The 17,548-nt window shown below is 42.0% G+C and overlaps 5 protein-coding genes across 5 annotated transcripts; 2 read left to right on the top strand and 3 right to left on the bottom strand.

Moving 5' to 3' along the window:
* Window positions 1-251: 251 nt before the first annotated feature.
* Window positions 252-1,799, top strand: FG386_000349 (glycoprotein 60; the record flags this gene model as incomplete). Its single annotated transcript, XM_067339699.1, has 1 exon — window positions 252-1,799. The coding sequence occupies one exon, from the start codon at window positions 252-254 to the stop codon at window positions 1,797-1,799; it is 1,548 nt and encodes a 515-aa protein (XP_067196395.1).
* A 946-nt stretch (window positions 1,800-2,745) lies between these two features.
* On the bottom strand, window positions 2,746-3,120 carry FG386_000338 (multi-pass transmembrane protein; the record flags this gene model as incomplete). Its single annotated transcript, XM_067339688.1, has 1 exon — window positions 2,746-3,120. One exon carries the CDS (start codon window positions 3,118-3,120, stop codon window positions 2,746-2,748), a length of 375 nt encoding a protein of 124 aa, XP_067196384.1.
* A 5,748-nt stretch (window positions 3,121-8,868) lies between these two features.
* On the top strand, window positions 8,869-10,278 carry FG386_000327 (protein with spectrin repeats; the record flags this gene model as incomplete). The annotated part of the gene is made up of 1 exon (XM_067339677.1): window positions 8,869-10,278. The coding sequence occupies one exon, from the start codon at window positions 8,869-8,871 to the stop codon at window positions 10,276-10,278; it is 1,410 nt and encodes a 469-aa protein (XP_067196373.1).
* A 684-nt stretch (window positions 10,279-10,962) lies between these two features.
* On the bottom strand, window positions 10,963-11,436 carry FG386_000316 (IscU-like NifU protein; the record flags this gene model as incomplete). The annotated part of the gene is made up of 1 exon (XM_067339666.1): window positions 10,963-11,436. The coding sequence occupies one exon, from the start codon at window positions 11,434-11,436 to the stop codon at window positions 10,963-10,965; it is 474 nt and encodes a 157-aa protein (XP_067196362.1).
* Window positions 11,437-12,762: 1,326 nt separating this feature from the next.
* Window positions 12,763-16,569, bottom strand: FG386_000305 (signal peptide protein; the record flags this gene model as incomplete). Its single annotated transcript, XM_067339655.1, has 1 exon — window positions 12,763-16,569. One exon carries the CDS (start codon window positions 16,567-16,569, stop codon window positions 12,763-12,765), a length of 3,807 nt encoding a protein of 1,268 aa, XP_067196351.1.
* Between the last annotated feature and the right edge of the window lie 979 nt (window positions 16,570-17,548).

The raw sequence follows: 17,548 nt of genomic DNA, 5'->3' as shown, positions 1-17,548 counted from the left end.
GTCCCTTTTCTTTTATTTCCGGTTTTTTCGTCTTGTTTTTGCGCCTTGCTTACATGTTAGTTTATTGTTATAATTTTGTATTTATACCCGTATTCATATGTAGTAGTGCGCATTATATAGGTTTTTGAATATATAAATATTTATCTTATTATGTAATATAAGATAAATATATAAATAATCAATATACCTTCTCATCCTCCCGTATATGCCGTCATTTTAGTTATTAGTTCCGTTGTGTTTTTGTTTTAGTTATGAAGCCCTTACTCCTCGCTTCTCTCTGCCTGGCGTTCCTTGCTCTTGTTTTCTCGGCACCCGTTCCTCTTAGGGGTTCCTTGGCTGTTAGACAGTCTGCCGTCAGCGAGGAACCTGCTGGATCTCAGGGATCTCAAACTAGCGCGCAACCTGGTACTCCGGGTTCAGTGAGCCAGCCTACTGGTGCCGAATCAGAAACTGAGGTCACAGGCCAGCATTCTAATGATGGAAAGGATGAGAATTCTGATAGCCAAGACGGAAAAGAGAATAGTAACAATGTGAGTTCTGGCCAGGGAGTAGCTCAGGAGTCTAGCGATAGCCATGTATCCGAATCCACTTCTGGACATACACAAAGTAGCGCCGCTTCTGACTCTACCGTTCAGACTGAAGCTTCTGGTGCAGGAAGTTCTGATTCAAGTAACGGTGACTCCCATGGTGACAGCAGTTCTAGTACTACTCCCCCTTCAGGCTCGAGTTCTGAGTCGACCTCAGATAATGAGCAGTCTAGTTCTTCTGATCAAGTTGGAAATGGCGTTGGTGGTGGTAATGGTGGTGGTAATGGTGGTGGTAATGGTGGTGGCGGTGGTAGTGGTGGTGGTGGTGGTGGTGGTGATGGTGTTGATGGATCGGCTCAGGGAAATGGTGGTTCTGGAGCAGGTGACCATACTTCCGGAGGTTCAGGTAGTGATGGTGATGCTGCAACAGGCGAAGATGGCGCTGGTGATGATACTGATGTGGATGGTACAGTTCCTTCAACAGGTCCGTCTGAACCGCAAGGTGGATCTGGTTCGGGTGCTGGTGTGATTTGCGGAGAGAAATTCAAAGTCTGGTTTAAAAGCGGTACGCCTGTTACGACTGTAAACTGTGGTGCTTATACAGGAATTTATTTCCCATCAAAGAGTGGAGGCAATGGACCAAAGTATATTTCGGGAGACGTTACTAGTGTTGATGTTGAAGAGGAAAAGATAAAGGTAAATGGTCAAGAGTTGTCTTCGATACCTGTAGACCCAACTAAGACCACTACTATTGCAACTTCTACTGTAAGTACTGCCACAACGACCGAAACCAGTACTACATCTGAGACCTCTACTCCTACATCTTCGCCGTCAACTACTGCTAGCCAAGATGCTGAAGAAGACGAAGAAGACGAAGAAGAGGCCGCAGTAGCTGCAGCAGCCAAAGCAAAATCAAGATCAAGGAGATCATTGCAAGAAGAGGGTCAGGAAGAAGGTCGTGAGGAGAGTCAGACCACAGAAATCGCTGATGTGTATTCATTCTCTGCAGGTGGTAAGGTCTTTGTAGTTAAGCTTCCAAAGGAGGAAAGTGCGGACAAGAGAAACAAGTATATGTTAGCGGATAGTGATGGTGATGTTATTTTTGAGGGATCTAAAGAACAGGAGGAATTCAAGTTTGATGACAAGGGTGACTTATTAGATTCTGAAGGCAAAGTTATATTGGCAAACGATAGTGGTTCATCATCGGCGTTTGGTTATAGATATGTTATCCCATCAATTTTGGCCTTCATTTTAACGGTATTTTTATTTTAAATGAATTAGGGTTTTATCAAGGATTTTTAATTTTTAAGCCGAGTATATATATAAATCTAAAATCGGTTTAATATATACTGAGTGTAGTATCTGCTTAATGAGAGAGGGGTTATGGATGTTTGTGCTGACTGACCTTTGAACTAGGCGGTTACGTGAAACATTATAATATACTGGTGCATTAAGGTTAAATTATTGGTATAGTCTTTGGGTTATAGATAATCGTATTGGGTATTGTTTAATTAATATTTGCATAAAATATAAGTCGTGGCTGCATTAAATTTGTATAGCTAGATGGGAGTCTTGGGAACGTGGTTGAAGGTGGTAATTGATCGTAGGATTTAAGCTACTGTTTTCAGTGTGGATGGGTTATTTTATTTTTTAGTGTATACATATATATATATATATATAAAGGGATTTAGTAAGTAGGTGTGGATGTAAATCGTCCTAGTCGGCTTTGTGCGGTATAGTGGCACACAGTTGAGAAATTTTCAAAATCAGGTCTTTTGGGATGATATTGATAAGTGCAAGGGTTCATTTATGGGTTATTGCATGTATCTATACAGACAGTATGTGACAGGAGAATGTGAATTGAAGCTTTTAATATAATCGCCCTTCGGGCTCAAAATTATCTAGTGCAAGTATTTGGTGCTTCTCAGATAATGTCGAACGGGTAGTGTTGTACTTCTCATGCTTATGACTGAATAATGGCTTTCGGGTTCGTGTGGAAGTACTGTTTATATTACTATTGGGTTCGTGGGACCGGACCTATGGCTTGCCTGAATTATAGCGATTTAGAGTTAGCTTAGGTGTTCGATGAAAAACTATGGTCACAATGGTTAGAAGTCTTTCCTTTTCAAATTGATGATCCTCGCTTGGGAATTATTGTGTCTATGGTTTCTGATGTGTTTATATAATTTTAGTGTTTTGTTGTATTCAAAGTAGCTTATTAGATTCCGACACTATGGATATCAAAGGTTCTGGGCGGAATTTCATGGATATAGTCACCACGGTTGATTGGGATAAACCCCATGGTTCCAAGTTTGTGGACGACAAATGCGATTCCGAGTGTTGAGTAAATGGCGTACAGCATTCTTTGTAGGATAAATCTTTTGCCTGAGATACTCTCGAGCTCGTTAAAGTGTTCGTTAATGCTCAAGAGCGTTTTGATGGTGTTTACGAGTGCGTATCCTACAATTAAGATGCTAAAAATTCCGGCCTTGTTGCCACTCATGTAGAGCATAAGGAACGTCATTCCCATGGATTTGAGTGGCAAAAGGGAGTTGTTCCATGCCTTTTTATTGATACTGTTATCAACTTCCATTTTTATTTTGTTTTGTTTTACTAGGTTAAGTTATATTATAGATGTTTGTTTTGGGCGGTTCCGCAGCGTACGCGCCGTCTTGCTGTATGATTCGAACCTTGACTGAGGTGGGGGCTTGGGGCAAAGGTCGCGCGGCAGGTGTTTTGGGGCAGCTTGGTTTGTCTCGTGGGTTTAAGGTGGTTACTTGGGGGGGGGGGGTAGCGGGTGCTCGGCGTGGTTGTTTTTGATCAATAGCGGATGCGTGCGAGGGCGGCATTCGCCGTGCAAAGGAAAAGCAGTTCGAACTAAACGCCTAGCTCACTTTGCTACAGAAAAAGAAACTGACACTCCCAGCGACCAGGGCAGATATATGTTTGAAAGCAGAACGAACAGCTTTTTGCGTCGTAGCGCGTGCACATAGATTTTTGTTAATTTACGTGGTAGACACAGATCGATGGTGAATCTAATGATACACAAAAATAACGATTATTGTTTTTGAAGTTATTGTTATTTACAGGTACCCAGAGTATGCATGCGCATGTAGATTCTGGGACCGGGATATCGTGATACGCAGGTGCCCGCGTTTGAGAAAAAGTTCGGATTAAGCCCTCGCTCTCGTCGCACTGCGCACTTACCGTGCATAATCAAACCTTGTTGGCAGAAGAACGGCCACAAGTTAGTTTTAGGGGAAAGTGTAGCGAGGATGTGTTCAGGTCTTTAGTTATTATTTAGATATGGATTTACGTTACACACATACCTCCTCCCCCTCATTCGTTTTGTGCACCTGTCCAAAGCGTCCGTGAAAGAGGTGGAGGACAACAGAAACGGTGTTTCGCTTCGCAGCCTGTGCACAACGATTCAGTTACGGTGGGAAGCATGAGTTTCCGCACGGACCGCCTTGAGCGAACGAGGATAACACAAGTGGAGAGCCAACAGAGAATACAGTGTTTCCACCTGACGCTGTGATAGTACAGACTTATGCTTATTTTAAAAGTGTGGTGTCCTATATTACACTTGTTCCAAGGTGTAGTATCTTTGCAATGCCTACTGACGCAAAAGCATGGTGCTACGCAATGTGCACCATACTTTTTACTATGCCGCGTTCAAGGCGGGCGCGCAGAAGCGGCCCGGCGGGGATTTGAGCCGCCTTCCCTCTTCTCTCCCTTTTCCCTTTCGTTGATGTCTCGGCTTTAAGATGCTAGTTTAACTTGCAATAATATATAGTGCATTAGCACAATTAAGTTAGAGGAGTGAAGACGGCTCGCTGGATATTAGATGGGGGGCGGCGACACCGTCTCACCCAACGCCACTTTAGGTTTTTGTATCTGGGCTGTATATTCAGTTTCGGCCAGAGTTTTGGAGTGTTCCCAGTGCGATTTCGTTGACGTTTTGCTTTGCCACTTTAAGCGAATGCTCACTGGTTTTGGTCCGAAACTCCCATTTTGGCCTGCAGCTAACGGGTTGGAGCTGAGGGCGATAGGGTTTCGGCAGGCTTTTCAGAACTCATTCCTCGTTTGCCGGAGTGTGCTTAAGGCTTGAGAAGCGGTTGGCGGCCGCTTCTATGTTCGGTGCGGCTAATGGAGGGACGTTGGTTTGAGAGGTGTGCTGGGGCGGTTCCGTTGCCTTCCAGTTCGCAACGCGAAGAGATTTCCTCTTCCATTCCGTTATCTGCCGGCCGAAATGGTCTGGGAGCTGCAATGTAATTACGCTACGCCAGGTTTGAGAGTGCACCGTTCAAATTTCCAGTTGAGTCGGTGCGGTGTTCCGGTCGCGACTGGACCCCTGGGTCTTGTTGCTCCCGGTTAGCGTTTGAGTTCTTTGTCAGAGGAGGAGGAGTGCCCAAATTCGGGTTCCCCGCCGGCTTGGAGAAGAAGTGGGAGCGCTTAGGTCCGAGCTCCCCGACTGGTGGATCTCCGAAACTGCGTTGAGATCTGCGACGGGGCAGGGTCTTAGTCTCGATGCCCATGTCCTGCGCCGGCCGGACGAGCGTTGTTTAGGTTGGCTCCCTCGTGGCCACCGCCGTTCCGTCGGGGTTAAAAGCCTCCTCCCGACTTGCGTGAGAAGAGGTGTGAGTGTATTCCCTTGCGAGTTGCGCGCCTATTGGTTTCCGACTCCTTCCCGGCTGGGTTCCGCGTGGCAGCGGATTGGTGAAGAGAGTCGAGAAGAGGGGTAAGGGTCTTGGGTTCGGGTTGGAGGCAGTGCCCGCGTGTCTTCTGTATGGTATGGAGAGCGCTGGCGGACTGTCCTGGTCGAAGAAGTGCGAAGAGGGAAGAAGGGTTTCAGCGCGACAAGCATTGGTCGCATTTGCGAAGCGTGCTTCAATTACAGATGTGGAGCGGACCCGTTTCGGCGTTCCTCCGGGAGTGTGGTGTTGGGCGGCATGGGGCCGCGCGGCGCTCCCTCGAGAGGCCTCCTTTGGCCTTCTCTGTGCGCGCCAGTGGCGTGATTCCCGGCTGCCCGGCTTGCGTCTGGGTATTTGTCAGGTTGGAGGGCTTCACGCTCGTGGCCCGGGCGGGCGCGAGGATTGTGTGAGGTCTACCGGAGGGCCGGAGGTCAGAGGCTCTCTCACTTTGCGTGCGGATTTTGGAGTGAGATTATTTTATTGCTACTCCCTGTTCAGGCATGACCCACGCGCCCCCGTGGTTTGCCGCCCTCGGAGGCGGCTTTTACGGGGGCCAGGAAATGCGCGAGAGACGGAAGAACTTGGCCGAGGTTTTGAGGGCAGAAAGAGGAAAGACAGCGGGTCAGGGTCAAGGAGACTTCAAAGGGCAGCAGGGCGCGGATATAGAGATCACCGAAAGATAAGCAGTGATTTGGTTGCGCGGGGCGGCGGCGCGCCCCGCGGCATGTATTGTGGGCAGAGGCTTTGTATTGTCCGCGTGCATAGTACTGCGCCAGTTGGGGTCCGCGCAGACTGGCGTGCATTCGGGTCTGTTTAGGGAAGCTGGAGACAGGAGTTCAGCAATGCGTGTTGTGTACGCGGGGGTCCGGCCTGCTCGGAAGGGGCTTCGGCAGCACCCCTCTGCCTGCAAGGCCGGAGTTGGATGTTCTCGTTGCCCCGGAAGCGAGCGCATATTCCGCGCACAGCAACGCGCTTATACTAAAGAGTGATATACCAGATTGGGTAAATTTTAAAATTGGCCTTGCTACCACACAAAAATTGCTTTGTTTCAAGTGGTTATTCATGTTTGTAAGACTTGGTTTGAGAAATTAGGCGTTTGCAGCCTGTGCTGCTCGGTTTTGGCGTAGTTGCGTCGCAGGGCGGAGTGGTGGTTGCCACTCGCCTCGCCATGCGCGTTTGCCCCCAGTTCCAGCCGGTCTACGGGCGACCGGTGGTGGGCTTCTCAGCGACTTTACTACTTCCCCGTTGCCGGACGGGTTAGGGAGTGCAATTTCATTTGGACGGACACTGACTCTGCGCGGAGCCCTTACCCTTGGTCACTAATACTGGTGACCTGCTGTGAGGACTACTCGACCAACAGAGTGTTACTCTGGAGCGCCTTCTTCATTGAGGGGTGGGTTCTGCGGCGCCATAAGCGTTGCCCAGGCGGCCCCAGTGTCTGGTAGCCGGGATTTTTTGGAGAATTCGACAATCATCTGCTTTGGATCCAGAAACTCCCGGCATTTCGCGCTCCCCATCCAAGGCGAGAGATCGATGAATCGTTATATCACGCCGTGGTATTGCCGAAGACCAGGGCGAGGCGACGCCGCCCTGCTTCCAAACATCAAAAAAAAAGGAATTTGAAATAAAGGAGAAGAGTTAACTGGACTTCCGTTTTGCAGGCACGCGGATTGAGGGTTTTTGACTGTGTTCGGGCTGTTCACCAGTGCACGGTCATGATTTGCGGGTCGGCGTCCCCGCGGCTCGGAGCCGCTCGGGAAACAGAAACGGCCCGGAAGGCGGACGCTCACGTTCGAAACAAACATCCGGGTGCTGGTGCCATTTGGGCCCTGTGGGCGGTGCGGCGCCTCTTTGCCGCCCAACCGAGCCGCTCGAGCGTTTGTTCCCGTGCCTTGCATGCTCGGTGGTGCGCGCGTTAGGCGGTAGATGGTTGGCAGACACCTACATCCGGGTTTACCGCGTTGGCGCTTCTACTATACAAAGTGAGCGCGCTCGGAGTGCAGAGATGAAATGGAGAGAAATGATGCGAGGTGGAGTGAGAAGGAGAGAGCGGTGAGTTGCGGATAAACGCATCGGTCTCAACTTTCTCTCGCTTCACATAGGTGGAGCGTGTGGCGGCACCGGTTGGTTACATTACAACTCAGCGTTGTTTTGTTCCTTGAAATGTGCCTGTTTCTGTACGAGCGTCTGCGGAAGGTGTTGGGATTTTTGCCAGCCGGCTCGATTTGGTGCTGTGCTGCTGATGAGCATTGGGCTGCGGCTGGGTTATGATGTGCTGTATACGGCGCGGTGTGGGCCTTCTCGTGGAGAGTGGCCGCGCCGGTCTCAGCAGTACGGTCGGAGGGCTTATGGAAACGGCTGGGAGGACGCAGCCGCCGAGGGTGGTTTGGGCTTGTCGGAGACGGATCGTTGTTGATTAGGGAAGGAGCGGCCTGGTTACAGCAGGGTCGGTTGAAGTTCCAGTTCAGCGTGAGGGTTTTTCCTTTCAACTTGTTTGAGTGCGATTTGCAACAGCTATCTGGGTTTAGAGAAACCGGTAAACGACAGTGACAGTACTTGACGGCACCCCGACAACGGATCGAAGAGAGTGACCGAATGGATTTAACTGACTGCGGAGTAAGGAAAATACAAGGCGGATTCTGACGCCCCTTTGCGAGTTCTATTGGTGCGATCCGACGAGTCGCAGCTAAACGGCGTCGGTTGCGGTGGTGTCACGAGGATGTGTGGATATATTGTCTCAACGGCACAGCAAAGGAGGGAGGAGTGCTGGAAACGTTAAGCGGCAACTCCGGAATTATATGGGCCATAGCTGTGTTTATGACGGGCGACTACTGCTACCTTAATAGCGGAACGCGAAACACAGACTCTGGCAGACGGCGATAGGTGATCCGCTTTGGGGATTTCTCCAAGTGTTACGGCGGCGGCAGCTGCAGTTAATTGTCTTCGGGATGCTTCAGTCCCACCAGTTGCATGTATGTGTGGTCGGACTTAGCCGTTTGTGGCCATGTTCCGGCTACACCTGCATTAGCCACCAGCTGCCGTTATTGCTTGTCTGCTCTTGGGGTGTTTAGTCTCAGTTAATTGTCTACGTTTGTCTCATTTGTCTTTTGCTGTCTTTGCGTTTTTGGGTATTATCTGCGACCGAGGGGTCCTCGCCGACTCACGTGGATCCTCTTTCCCCGTTGTCTTGCCTCTCTTTTCACCCCTCCCGTCTGAGATGTTTACCTTAACGTGACTTTAATGCTACCATTTGGAGTCACAATTGGCGCCCTTTCCAATCTCCAGGTGCTAAATAAATGCGTAAAATATGTAACAAAAATAATTAAAATACTTGATGAAAAAAAATGTGCGGATCCACAAACAGTTAAGCAAAGTTAAGTAAATGTATGTTGGGATAATAAACTTGCCTATAGCAAATACGCGATTGGGTAATTTTGTGTAAGAATAGGAGATAGAGACCTGGAATACTGTGTGGTAGTGGTAGGGAGGGTGAGTACAAATTTAAGGAACGATAGAGCCGGTATATATGCACGTATATGTGTTGTTTCCCGAATCCAGGTGCAGCAGTTAACTCGATTTCCTGAATACAGTCACCTGTAGTTTGAAGGACCGTAGTGTTGGCAAATTGTTATTTCCGCCTCTTGCAAATGATTGGGAACAGGAAACTAGAAAGGGCGATAGAAATAGGGGTGGAGAGGTTAAGGAAATCGCTTTACGAGAAGGAGTGCGAGATAAAAGAAAGACTACTGGAGTTAAAAGAAAGTGAATTGCGCATTAAAAATAGGGAATCCAGTGTAGAGGAGTCGCTGAGGATACTAGAACAAGAGAAAAAAAATGTTGAGTATATGAGAATAGTGAATGACAAAACGGAGAAGATGTTCAATTCTGCAATGAACTCTTTAAAGTCAAAGGAGAAATTTCTAGAAGAGGGTTTGAATTCAATAGTGGATGAGTTTGGCATACTCGACGGTAATGGCAAGAGTGCAGGGAGACAGGATATGGATGGCAAGATAGAAAGTATTAAATCGTATATAAGAAGAACAAAAAGAAACGAGGCCGATATACTTAAATATGCGAAAATACAGCAAATTGAAAAAATAGGAAGTTCAACGAATTTGTGCAAGTGTGGGTTTCCTATATTCTCGGTAAATGACGAGATGATTGTGGCAAGGTCCAAAAAGGGGAATGAGTCGGAGTTGGTTGAGTTGGAATTTAGATACATGGAATTGGAGTGGGAGAGGAAGGCAATAGAGCATACTAGGAATACATTAAGACAGGAAAAATTGCGTCAAGAGGAAATAATTCAAAGCAAAGAAGAGAGATTAAGACATAAAAACAACGAATTGGAAAACAGACTAAGGGAGGTTAAAAGAATGGAGCACATTTTAAGGAAAAATATGTCTAGTTTGAACAAAAACGTGAGGTTAAAAAGGAGCAGTTTACCGAACAACTTTGAAAAATACACAAGTGACTTGGAGGATGGTTATTGCACAGCTGGTGTAGCAGGTGCCAAGCGCGAACACAATCGTAAAGCGAGTGCAGGAAGAATAGTAGAAATGCACAAACATTCTGATTCTGAGAACTTTGGAACCGGCAACAATGTTAGCATCTCAAACAAGATTCGAGATTTAGAGGAAAAGTTGAACTCTGGGATTCAAATAAGCGACAAGGAAGACGCTTCGTCGTCAAACAATAGATGCAGTATAGAAAACGCAATTGAATTAACGCCCGAGCAAAACAAACATAAAATTAACATAACCTATCCTAGTTCTAGAAAACTAAACCTGACAACTAGAATGTCTCCGCTGCTTAAAAGCCAAAGACAGAGACTAAAACACATTCTTTATGAAGAGGAATTATGTTCTGAAGATGCATCGGATGGATTAAAGCCTAATATTGGAGTCGATTCACTGAATGGAGATCTTTCTTCGAGCAGAGCTTGTTTGCGTAGTGGAGTTAGTGTCTCAAATGGAATTGATGCTTTGAAGGTAACTACTGAAGGTGAGATGATCAACGATAAAACGCCACAATACAATAAAATTTCGAGTCCAATTTAAAGGTTCAGGCGAGGTTTCAATTGCATCATTACAGTTGTTCGTTAGTTAGTTCATAGGAGCGTCATAGCAATTTACGTTTATTTAAAGTAATAAAGTGAAAACAAAGCTTGTTTTTTTTCAATACTATAAAGTGTGATTGCCTATTGTGTTTATACACTGAAAACACAGAATCCATAAATTTCAATGCGTTTATCCGACATATTAACGAATTTACAATAAAATATCTGCATAAAGTGATGATGCTTTACCATACAAATTATCTTACCAAACAAATTTGATGAACAATTCTCGTTAAAGGGAGATGAAAGCCAATTGATTAATGTGGAAGTGAAACTTCTTTTTCAAGAAACAAAACAAATATAATGCATGAATTATATATGATAAATAAAAGATGAAGAAAATATAAAGAGAAAAAAGAAATATGGACAATATCCAAGTTTTCATCGATATTATGAGTGGAAAATAAGGAGGGAAGGAGTGAAGAATGTATAAATAAAAATGATAATGAGAACAAACAAGAGTTTAATTCAAGCTCAGTTGAATTTTAACAACAAAATCCGTTTGTTTCATTCCATTTTTTTGACAAAAACCCTTTTTCCTCTCTCTCCCTCGCTTTTCATCTCTATCTCTTTTTTCTCTCATTCATGATTTTCTTCTCCAATATTATATTTATCACATTAAAAATTAATCCAGTCGCTCTTTTGCATCATTCGCTTGTTTTTCATCATAATTCCTAATAGCGTGTTTAATTGCATCTTCTGCCAGTAATGAACAGTGAAGTTTAATCGGAGGCAAATTCAAATCGCGAGCGATAGTTTTGTTATTTACATTTAAGGCCTCCTCTCTTGTCTTGCCAATAATTAATTCAGTGGCATAAGAAGTACTCGCAATGGCCGATCCACAGCCAAATGTTTTGAATTTTGCATCCTTAATTATGCCATCTTTAATACTAACTTGCAATTTAACTACGTCACCGCATGCAGCTTTTCCAACAACAGCAGTACCGACATCCTTGTCATCGCTCGGAAGAGCACCCACGTTTCTTGGATTTTTAAAGTGGTCATGCACTAATTCGCTATATCTTAGTGCTTTATGACAAATCGGGACCCATTGTCTGGGTAAAAGTTTACTGGTGAAAGATCGTCTCAATTGCAACATTTACCGACAAATAAAGTACCCTCCTATTTAGCTATCTAGACGTACAAATACTCTCCCCAAATTTCTACGCTAATTCGCCCCTTCAAGTCCTCAAACTTAATTTATCTTAAGCCTCCTTTCTTATCACGACAAAGTTATTTTATTCAATAGTCCAAACACAAAGTCAGGAAAAATTGCTCCCACCTCACTTCCGTGATGTCTTTGTATTTGTATCAGTGCTAACAACAAATTTAATTTACAACAAAATTGCACATTAAAGATGTTGTGTAAAAACCCTTGCTCCTGCAAACGCCTTGCCTTTCCTTTCGTTTGTATTTTCTCAAAGTCCAACAAAATATAAAAGGAACTAAAAAGTATTCTGAAAAACTACTAACTAGTCATCCAAACAAATCTACCGAACATTTTATTATCTATACTGAATTTCCTAAATTCAGTTCTGACCTTACAACTAAATATAAGTTTTTCAATCGAAAATATAATATTTAGAGATTTGGCGCCACGTGCCCGTAATTAGACCTTATTTCGAGAACTGTAATTAGTGCTCCAAAGTGCGAGAACTACAATTAAGAGATTATTTATAAAGTTAAAAGGAAAAAGGAAATAATGACAAATCAAAATTACACAACCTAAGCATGAAAAAACAGGGCCAAGACGAATACAGAGCGACATGCTAATTCACCACTTCATTCACTGTGGATTAAGACTTGCTTCTAATTTTGCGTTATCGCCAACGCCACTTCATAAGGCGCCTGACCCGTTAAACTAGATTCGCGTTAAAAATTAAACATTTCAATTAGCTTGGCTTTAACCATAAACTAAGTAACAACCCATCTCTGTACTGTGAATTCAGGATACTAAAACGGCTGTGAGTAAATACACATATTCCATAAACTTAACTTAAACTGACGTTCCGAGAACTCTCTATCTTTGTATTTACTTGATAAACGTATTAAAACTCACAAACCTGTATAAATATGTTTTCTTTGTGTTTGTTAGAAATAAAACACTTTAGTCAAATAAAGATTTCTCTCATGTGCGTCTCCACTTTTGCTGTCGAAGTAAGAGCGAGTAAACGGGTTACAAAATAAAAAAGTTTTGCAATTTTCATAGTTAATTATAATATCTTTCCAAATAAATTATCGAGGAATAAGGCAAAGTATAATGATAAATTATATTCTCTTTCAAATAGTATTTCTGTTATTATATATCTATATTGCTTGTTCACTTGTAAAGATAAAGGCAGCTTGCACTTTTGTCTTTAATTCTCAATTAATCACCTCTCTCTAAGTCTGCTTGTTTTTTCTTATTTTTATGTAACTTGGAGGATTACTCGTGATCGGATGAAGCAACGGTACCATTATTTTCGTTATTAGATGATTCACTTGATGATTCAGATGAATCAAATAACTCTCTTTCGAATTTATCCACGCCTTGCAACCAACTCTTGATCTTAAAGTACGACCTCTTCAAAGATCTTCTGCGCTTTCTATCCTTCTCCTTCTTAATTAGTACCTTGAGGAGGCTAAGCATATTTCTTCTTGTCGAATAAAGACTCCTTTCGACCAGACTTGCTTCGAGGAACAAACCCTTTAAATCACTTAATTCCACTAAATCTATCAATTGGGCAATGTCCAAGCCATGTAACAACTGTCTCGTGTCGTAGCCAAAGAGATACTCAAGCTGCTTATACAAATTGTCCATGAAGTATCCGTGACCTATCATATTAAAACCATAAATTCCCAATGGTTGCATAGCCGAATCAAAGTATAACCTTGGATAATATGTGAAGTCGAAAGACGAACGCATTTTGGACAGTATGCCTTCCTCTTCGAGTTTTCTGAGTCTAATGGACTCCTTGAAGCTTATTTTCTCTTTATTATATAGGTAGTAGTGAGGATAGAAATATAACTTATCAATTACGTCAGTAACATATAGCAACTTAGTTCTCGCTTCCTTTATTTTCAAAATAATTCTGACTCTAAGCTCATCTTCCGCAACTTCGCTGTCAATTATCTCATCTTCGAAAGTAGCACTTCTTCCGAGCAACAAAGAAAGGGAGGCACGGTGTTTCCTTAACTCATTTAATAAATAAGACTCCATCTTCAGAAGCTCTTCTCTTCTACTTATATTGTCAGCTACTTCTATAAACAAAGTTCTGACGAGGTCCTCTATAATTTCAAATGATTCTTTATAAACCCGTTCCAGTCTTGTGTTAGCGTCTGGATACGAGTCCTTTAAATCCGAAGGCGCACCACCCTTTGACAGCTTCTTTTCGGGTTTTCGTTTTTCCTTGCTTTCGTCTTCATCCTCCTCTATATATTCCCCTAGACTCATATCTCTTTGAGGGTAAATAATTCCAATTGTACCTGGCTTCTGTAATGTGTATTTAACATGACTTAAACTCTTACTGTTTTCTATTTTGCCTTTATACTCTTCGATATTATTAGATCCTTTAATTATGTCAAATAGCTCCTTGTTAACACCTTCTATTATTTTTTCATCTCCAAGAAATAGACTCATTCCCATGTTCTGTACGTCATTCTTCGTCAAAAGATCTACAGCTGATGCCTGTGATAAATGAAGCTCCCTGAGTTTTCCCATGTGTTTTTGCACTCCGTCACAATAGTTGTATACCTTGTCCACTGATTCTTTAATATGCTTGTTTTTCCCTTCAGATCGATCAACCACTTCCTGGATGTCATTGAAGTCAATTAAGTCAAATGATACAGCCTGTATGCCATCGAGTTTTTCCGAAGCCCTTTTAAATACATCAGAAAGCTTCTTGGAGTTTTCATGAAACTCAAAACTGACAATTTCCTTCAATTTATTGTTCTTTTCAATCAAAGCTCCTATATTATCGTTATTTACATGCTCAGAGTTTTTCAAAATAGCAAGTCCTCCTTTTGGAATGTAATTTGGGTCCTTGTACGACTTTATCAACTCATCCAATCCCTCTGAAATCAATTTAGTCCTAAGAGTTTCTTTCATCTTTGAGAATGCATTGTACAAAAATTTCTCAGTCTCCAAATATTCGTCTCTCATTTGTTCATATTCCTTTATTTGATGGAATTTTTCTTCCACTCTTTCTTCTAGATCATCAAAGAACTCGTTTACACTACCATCTGACGAAGCATCTGATAGCGTTTTACTATCTATCTTTTCAATGCTCTTTACTGATGATTCCGAGCCGTCCTTGGAGGTGTGTTTACTTCTAAAGTCGTTGATAAAATTGTTTAAGTGGATATTTAAAGATTCTAAGTTAGCCACTTCCTTGTCAAATCCGGACAAAAATCTCTCTGGGGCTGGAAGAATAGAGTCGGAAATATGTCTTCGCATGTTAATAAAGTCTCTGATGTTTACACATTTATCTGGGTCAGATACTGTTGATAAGTAATTGTTTAGATACAAAGAATTCCTTCCTGAGTAATCTACCTCGAACTCCAAACCCGTATCTTTGCTGTGAATACTCTTTCTACCTGATCCCAAATCCTTTATTTCAAATCCTGTTGCAGGTACCGGTAAAACCAATCCTTTTGAATCAAATTTATCTTGACCAACAACGGTTTTTGGTATAAAGAAGAAGGTTGTTTTGTAAACAGAATTCAAAAAGTCTCTATATGCAACGGTACTTGTTCCACTGTCTTTTCCTTGTTCTCCAATTCTTTGTCTGAAGTACCTAGTTTGCTCTTTTATATTTGGATCGGTATTGCTTGTTTTCATTAAATCAAACATCCTTGAAATTTGATCTATATTCATATCTGACGTGTCTACTAACACAAAGTCATCCAAATTACCTATTACTCTTTTTTGTGCAGATGCTGAATGTATTGAACTTTCAAACAATATCTGAGAAGGGGTTTTTGGGAATACTCTCTTTTGTATGAGTGTTATCCTTGATTCTTTTTCGTAATCCGGGTAGTTCTGCGAAGATATGTCTACTCTGGTTGCGTAAAATAAATCTCCATCGGAAGATAGACGATCTAAAATGTCAATGCGTCTTAAACTATCGATACTGGAGTCAGAATCTTCGTAAGAGTAGTTTCTTTCATAATCATTTAAAATCGATGTGATATTTACTATTTCACTAGGTTTTGGTTTTCCTTCAAATCCAAATCTGCCTTTGAGCGTGTCATATGGAGAAGGTATTTCATTGTCATCAACTTCAATAAGTTTATCTGTGAACAGGGCCTCTTCTATTATATTTTTTGGACCGTTTTTCTTGTATTCCTCAAACTCATTACTTAATTTGTCTCTCAAAAATATTGCTATGTCCAAGTTTCTTAACAAAGGATTCTTGGTTGCCGGAACAAATCCGAGTCTAAAAGCTTCCTTTTCTCGCAATTTTAATGAAAAAAGCAAGAACTCCTTTTCAGTCATTACTGGACCCAATGGATTCCTTTCCAAATACTTTTCCTTGTATCTATTGTATATTTCCCTTAGTCTCTTTTCGTTCTTTCCTAACATCTTGTAAACTTTTAGATAAGCTTCATCTATTTCTTCTTTAGTAGCGTCCTTTTTAACGCGAGGCATGTACTTAAGAGCTACTTCTGGATCGAAGTCGTATTGATCCATATCATCAAACATCAAGTACTTTGGCAAAATTCCATCCATTTTACTTGTTGTCACCTTGCCAAATACAGCGTCTACTTCAGAGTCAGTTAGATCCATCTCCTTTTTGACGTACTTTTTGAATTCTGAGGTCATTCTTCCCAGTTGCTTATCCGACGGAAGTTGACCTGTCTTATCAAATATGTATTCTCTAAAAGATTCTCTGAAGAATCTTAAGCGAGCTTCAGGAGAAAGATTCACAAGTGAGTCTTCGAATAATATTTCTTTTTCTTCAAGCTTATATGGATACTCCTTCGCTAGGTAGCCGAATGTTCTATTTCCTGCGTCGCCTTGTTCCTCTTTCCTAACCCCTTTCATTATACCACCATAGTATCCACCACCAATAACACCTGTTTTGAGAGTGCCATTTTCACCTTTAACATCATTTACTCCCCAGCGATTTGTTGCTCTCTCATTCAAGGGAACTGTTGAATGTGGATCGTACCAGAAGTAGTCGTATCCTCTAACTAGTGCCACTTTGAACGTATATGGCAATAAAAATGCCAACTTCTTTGAAATTCTCATTTCAATATGAATAAGTCCTCTTTATCAGTTTAATTCCTCGTTTAATTTTAATTTAAAAAGAAAACAATTCTGGTATTTATTAAGGAAAAAAAATACTCAAGTACAGTACAGTCTGAATAAAACTAAAGCTGGTCACAATCTGACGTTGTAACTGTACTCACTATAGTTTTTTTTATACGTATTTATATCCTGTTTATTTCCACTAGTATCCTAGATATGTATAACTACACACTTCACTACTAATATCCAGTAGTATCTGCAAAACTACTCACTATTAATTATATCTACCTATCTTAATATCTAATTAGTCTACTTTACCGCCAAGGCGTATTGTTAAAATTTGTCAAATTCTACCTTGTGTAGTATCCTGCTACTGGAATCTATTAATTCACTATTCAATATGCACTTTTGAGCTTCGTTTTACTCTTTTCATAAATATTTTATGTAGTTTATCGCGTTTATTTTATCCATCAATAATTCGCATAAAACGTCTATAAATAGAGATTTTACTTACATGTTGGTATTTAGAATTTGTTTTACTGCAAATTGTATTCACTGTTCCCGCAATATGGTATCTGTCAATTCTACTGCATATTTGGAGGTAACTTAGCCTTTATGGCGCCACGAAAATGCGCGCGCTGAGGTATTGAGGCTAACTGCCGCCAGTGCGGGAATCTCTACATACTGTTGATTACCTCGTCTTTATTTCAGGTCTATATATTTATAGATTGTGGATACCTATTTTCATATGAAAAAGACAGGTATATGTATTCTTATGTGCTGCTTCTTGTGAATAGTGGGACAAATCTCACAATTTTCAGCTTTCTATGAAACAAGTAATATGGCGAATCAAGTCTTTCCTTTTTTCCATGAAATATGACGCATTAAATGAATAGTCAAGGATATTGCTCCAGTTTATAATTATTAAAAATTATATATATATATATATATATATACATATTTTTGCTGTCAGAAATAG

The sequence above is a fragment of the Cryptosporidium ryanae genome, assembly GCF_009792415.1.
Source record: "Cryptosporidium ryanae isolate 45019 chromosome Unknown contig_13, whole genome shotgun sequence".
Classification (NCBI taxonomy): Eukaryota; Apicomplexa; class Conoidasida; order Eucoccidiorida; family Cryptosporidiidae; genus Cryptosporidium; species Cryptosporidium ryanae.
This window is presented reverse-complemented; position numbering and strand designations above follow the sequence as displayed.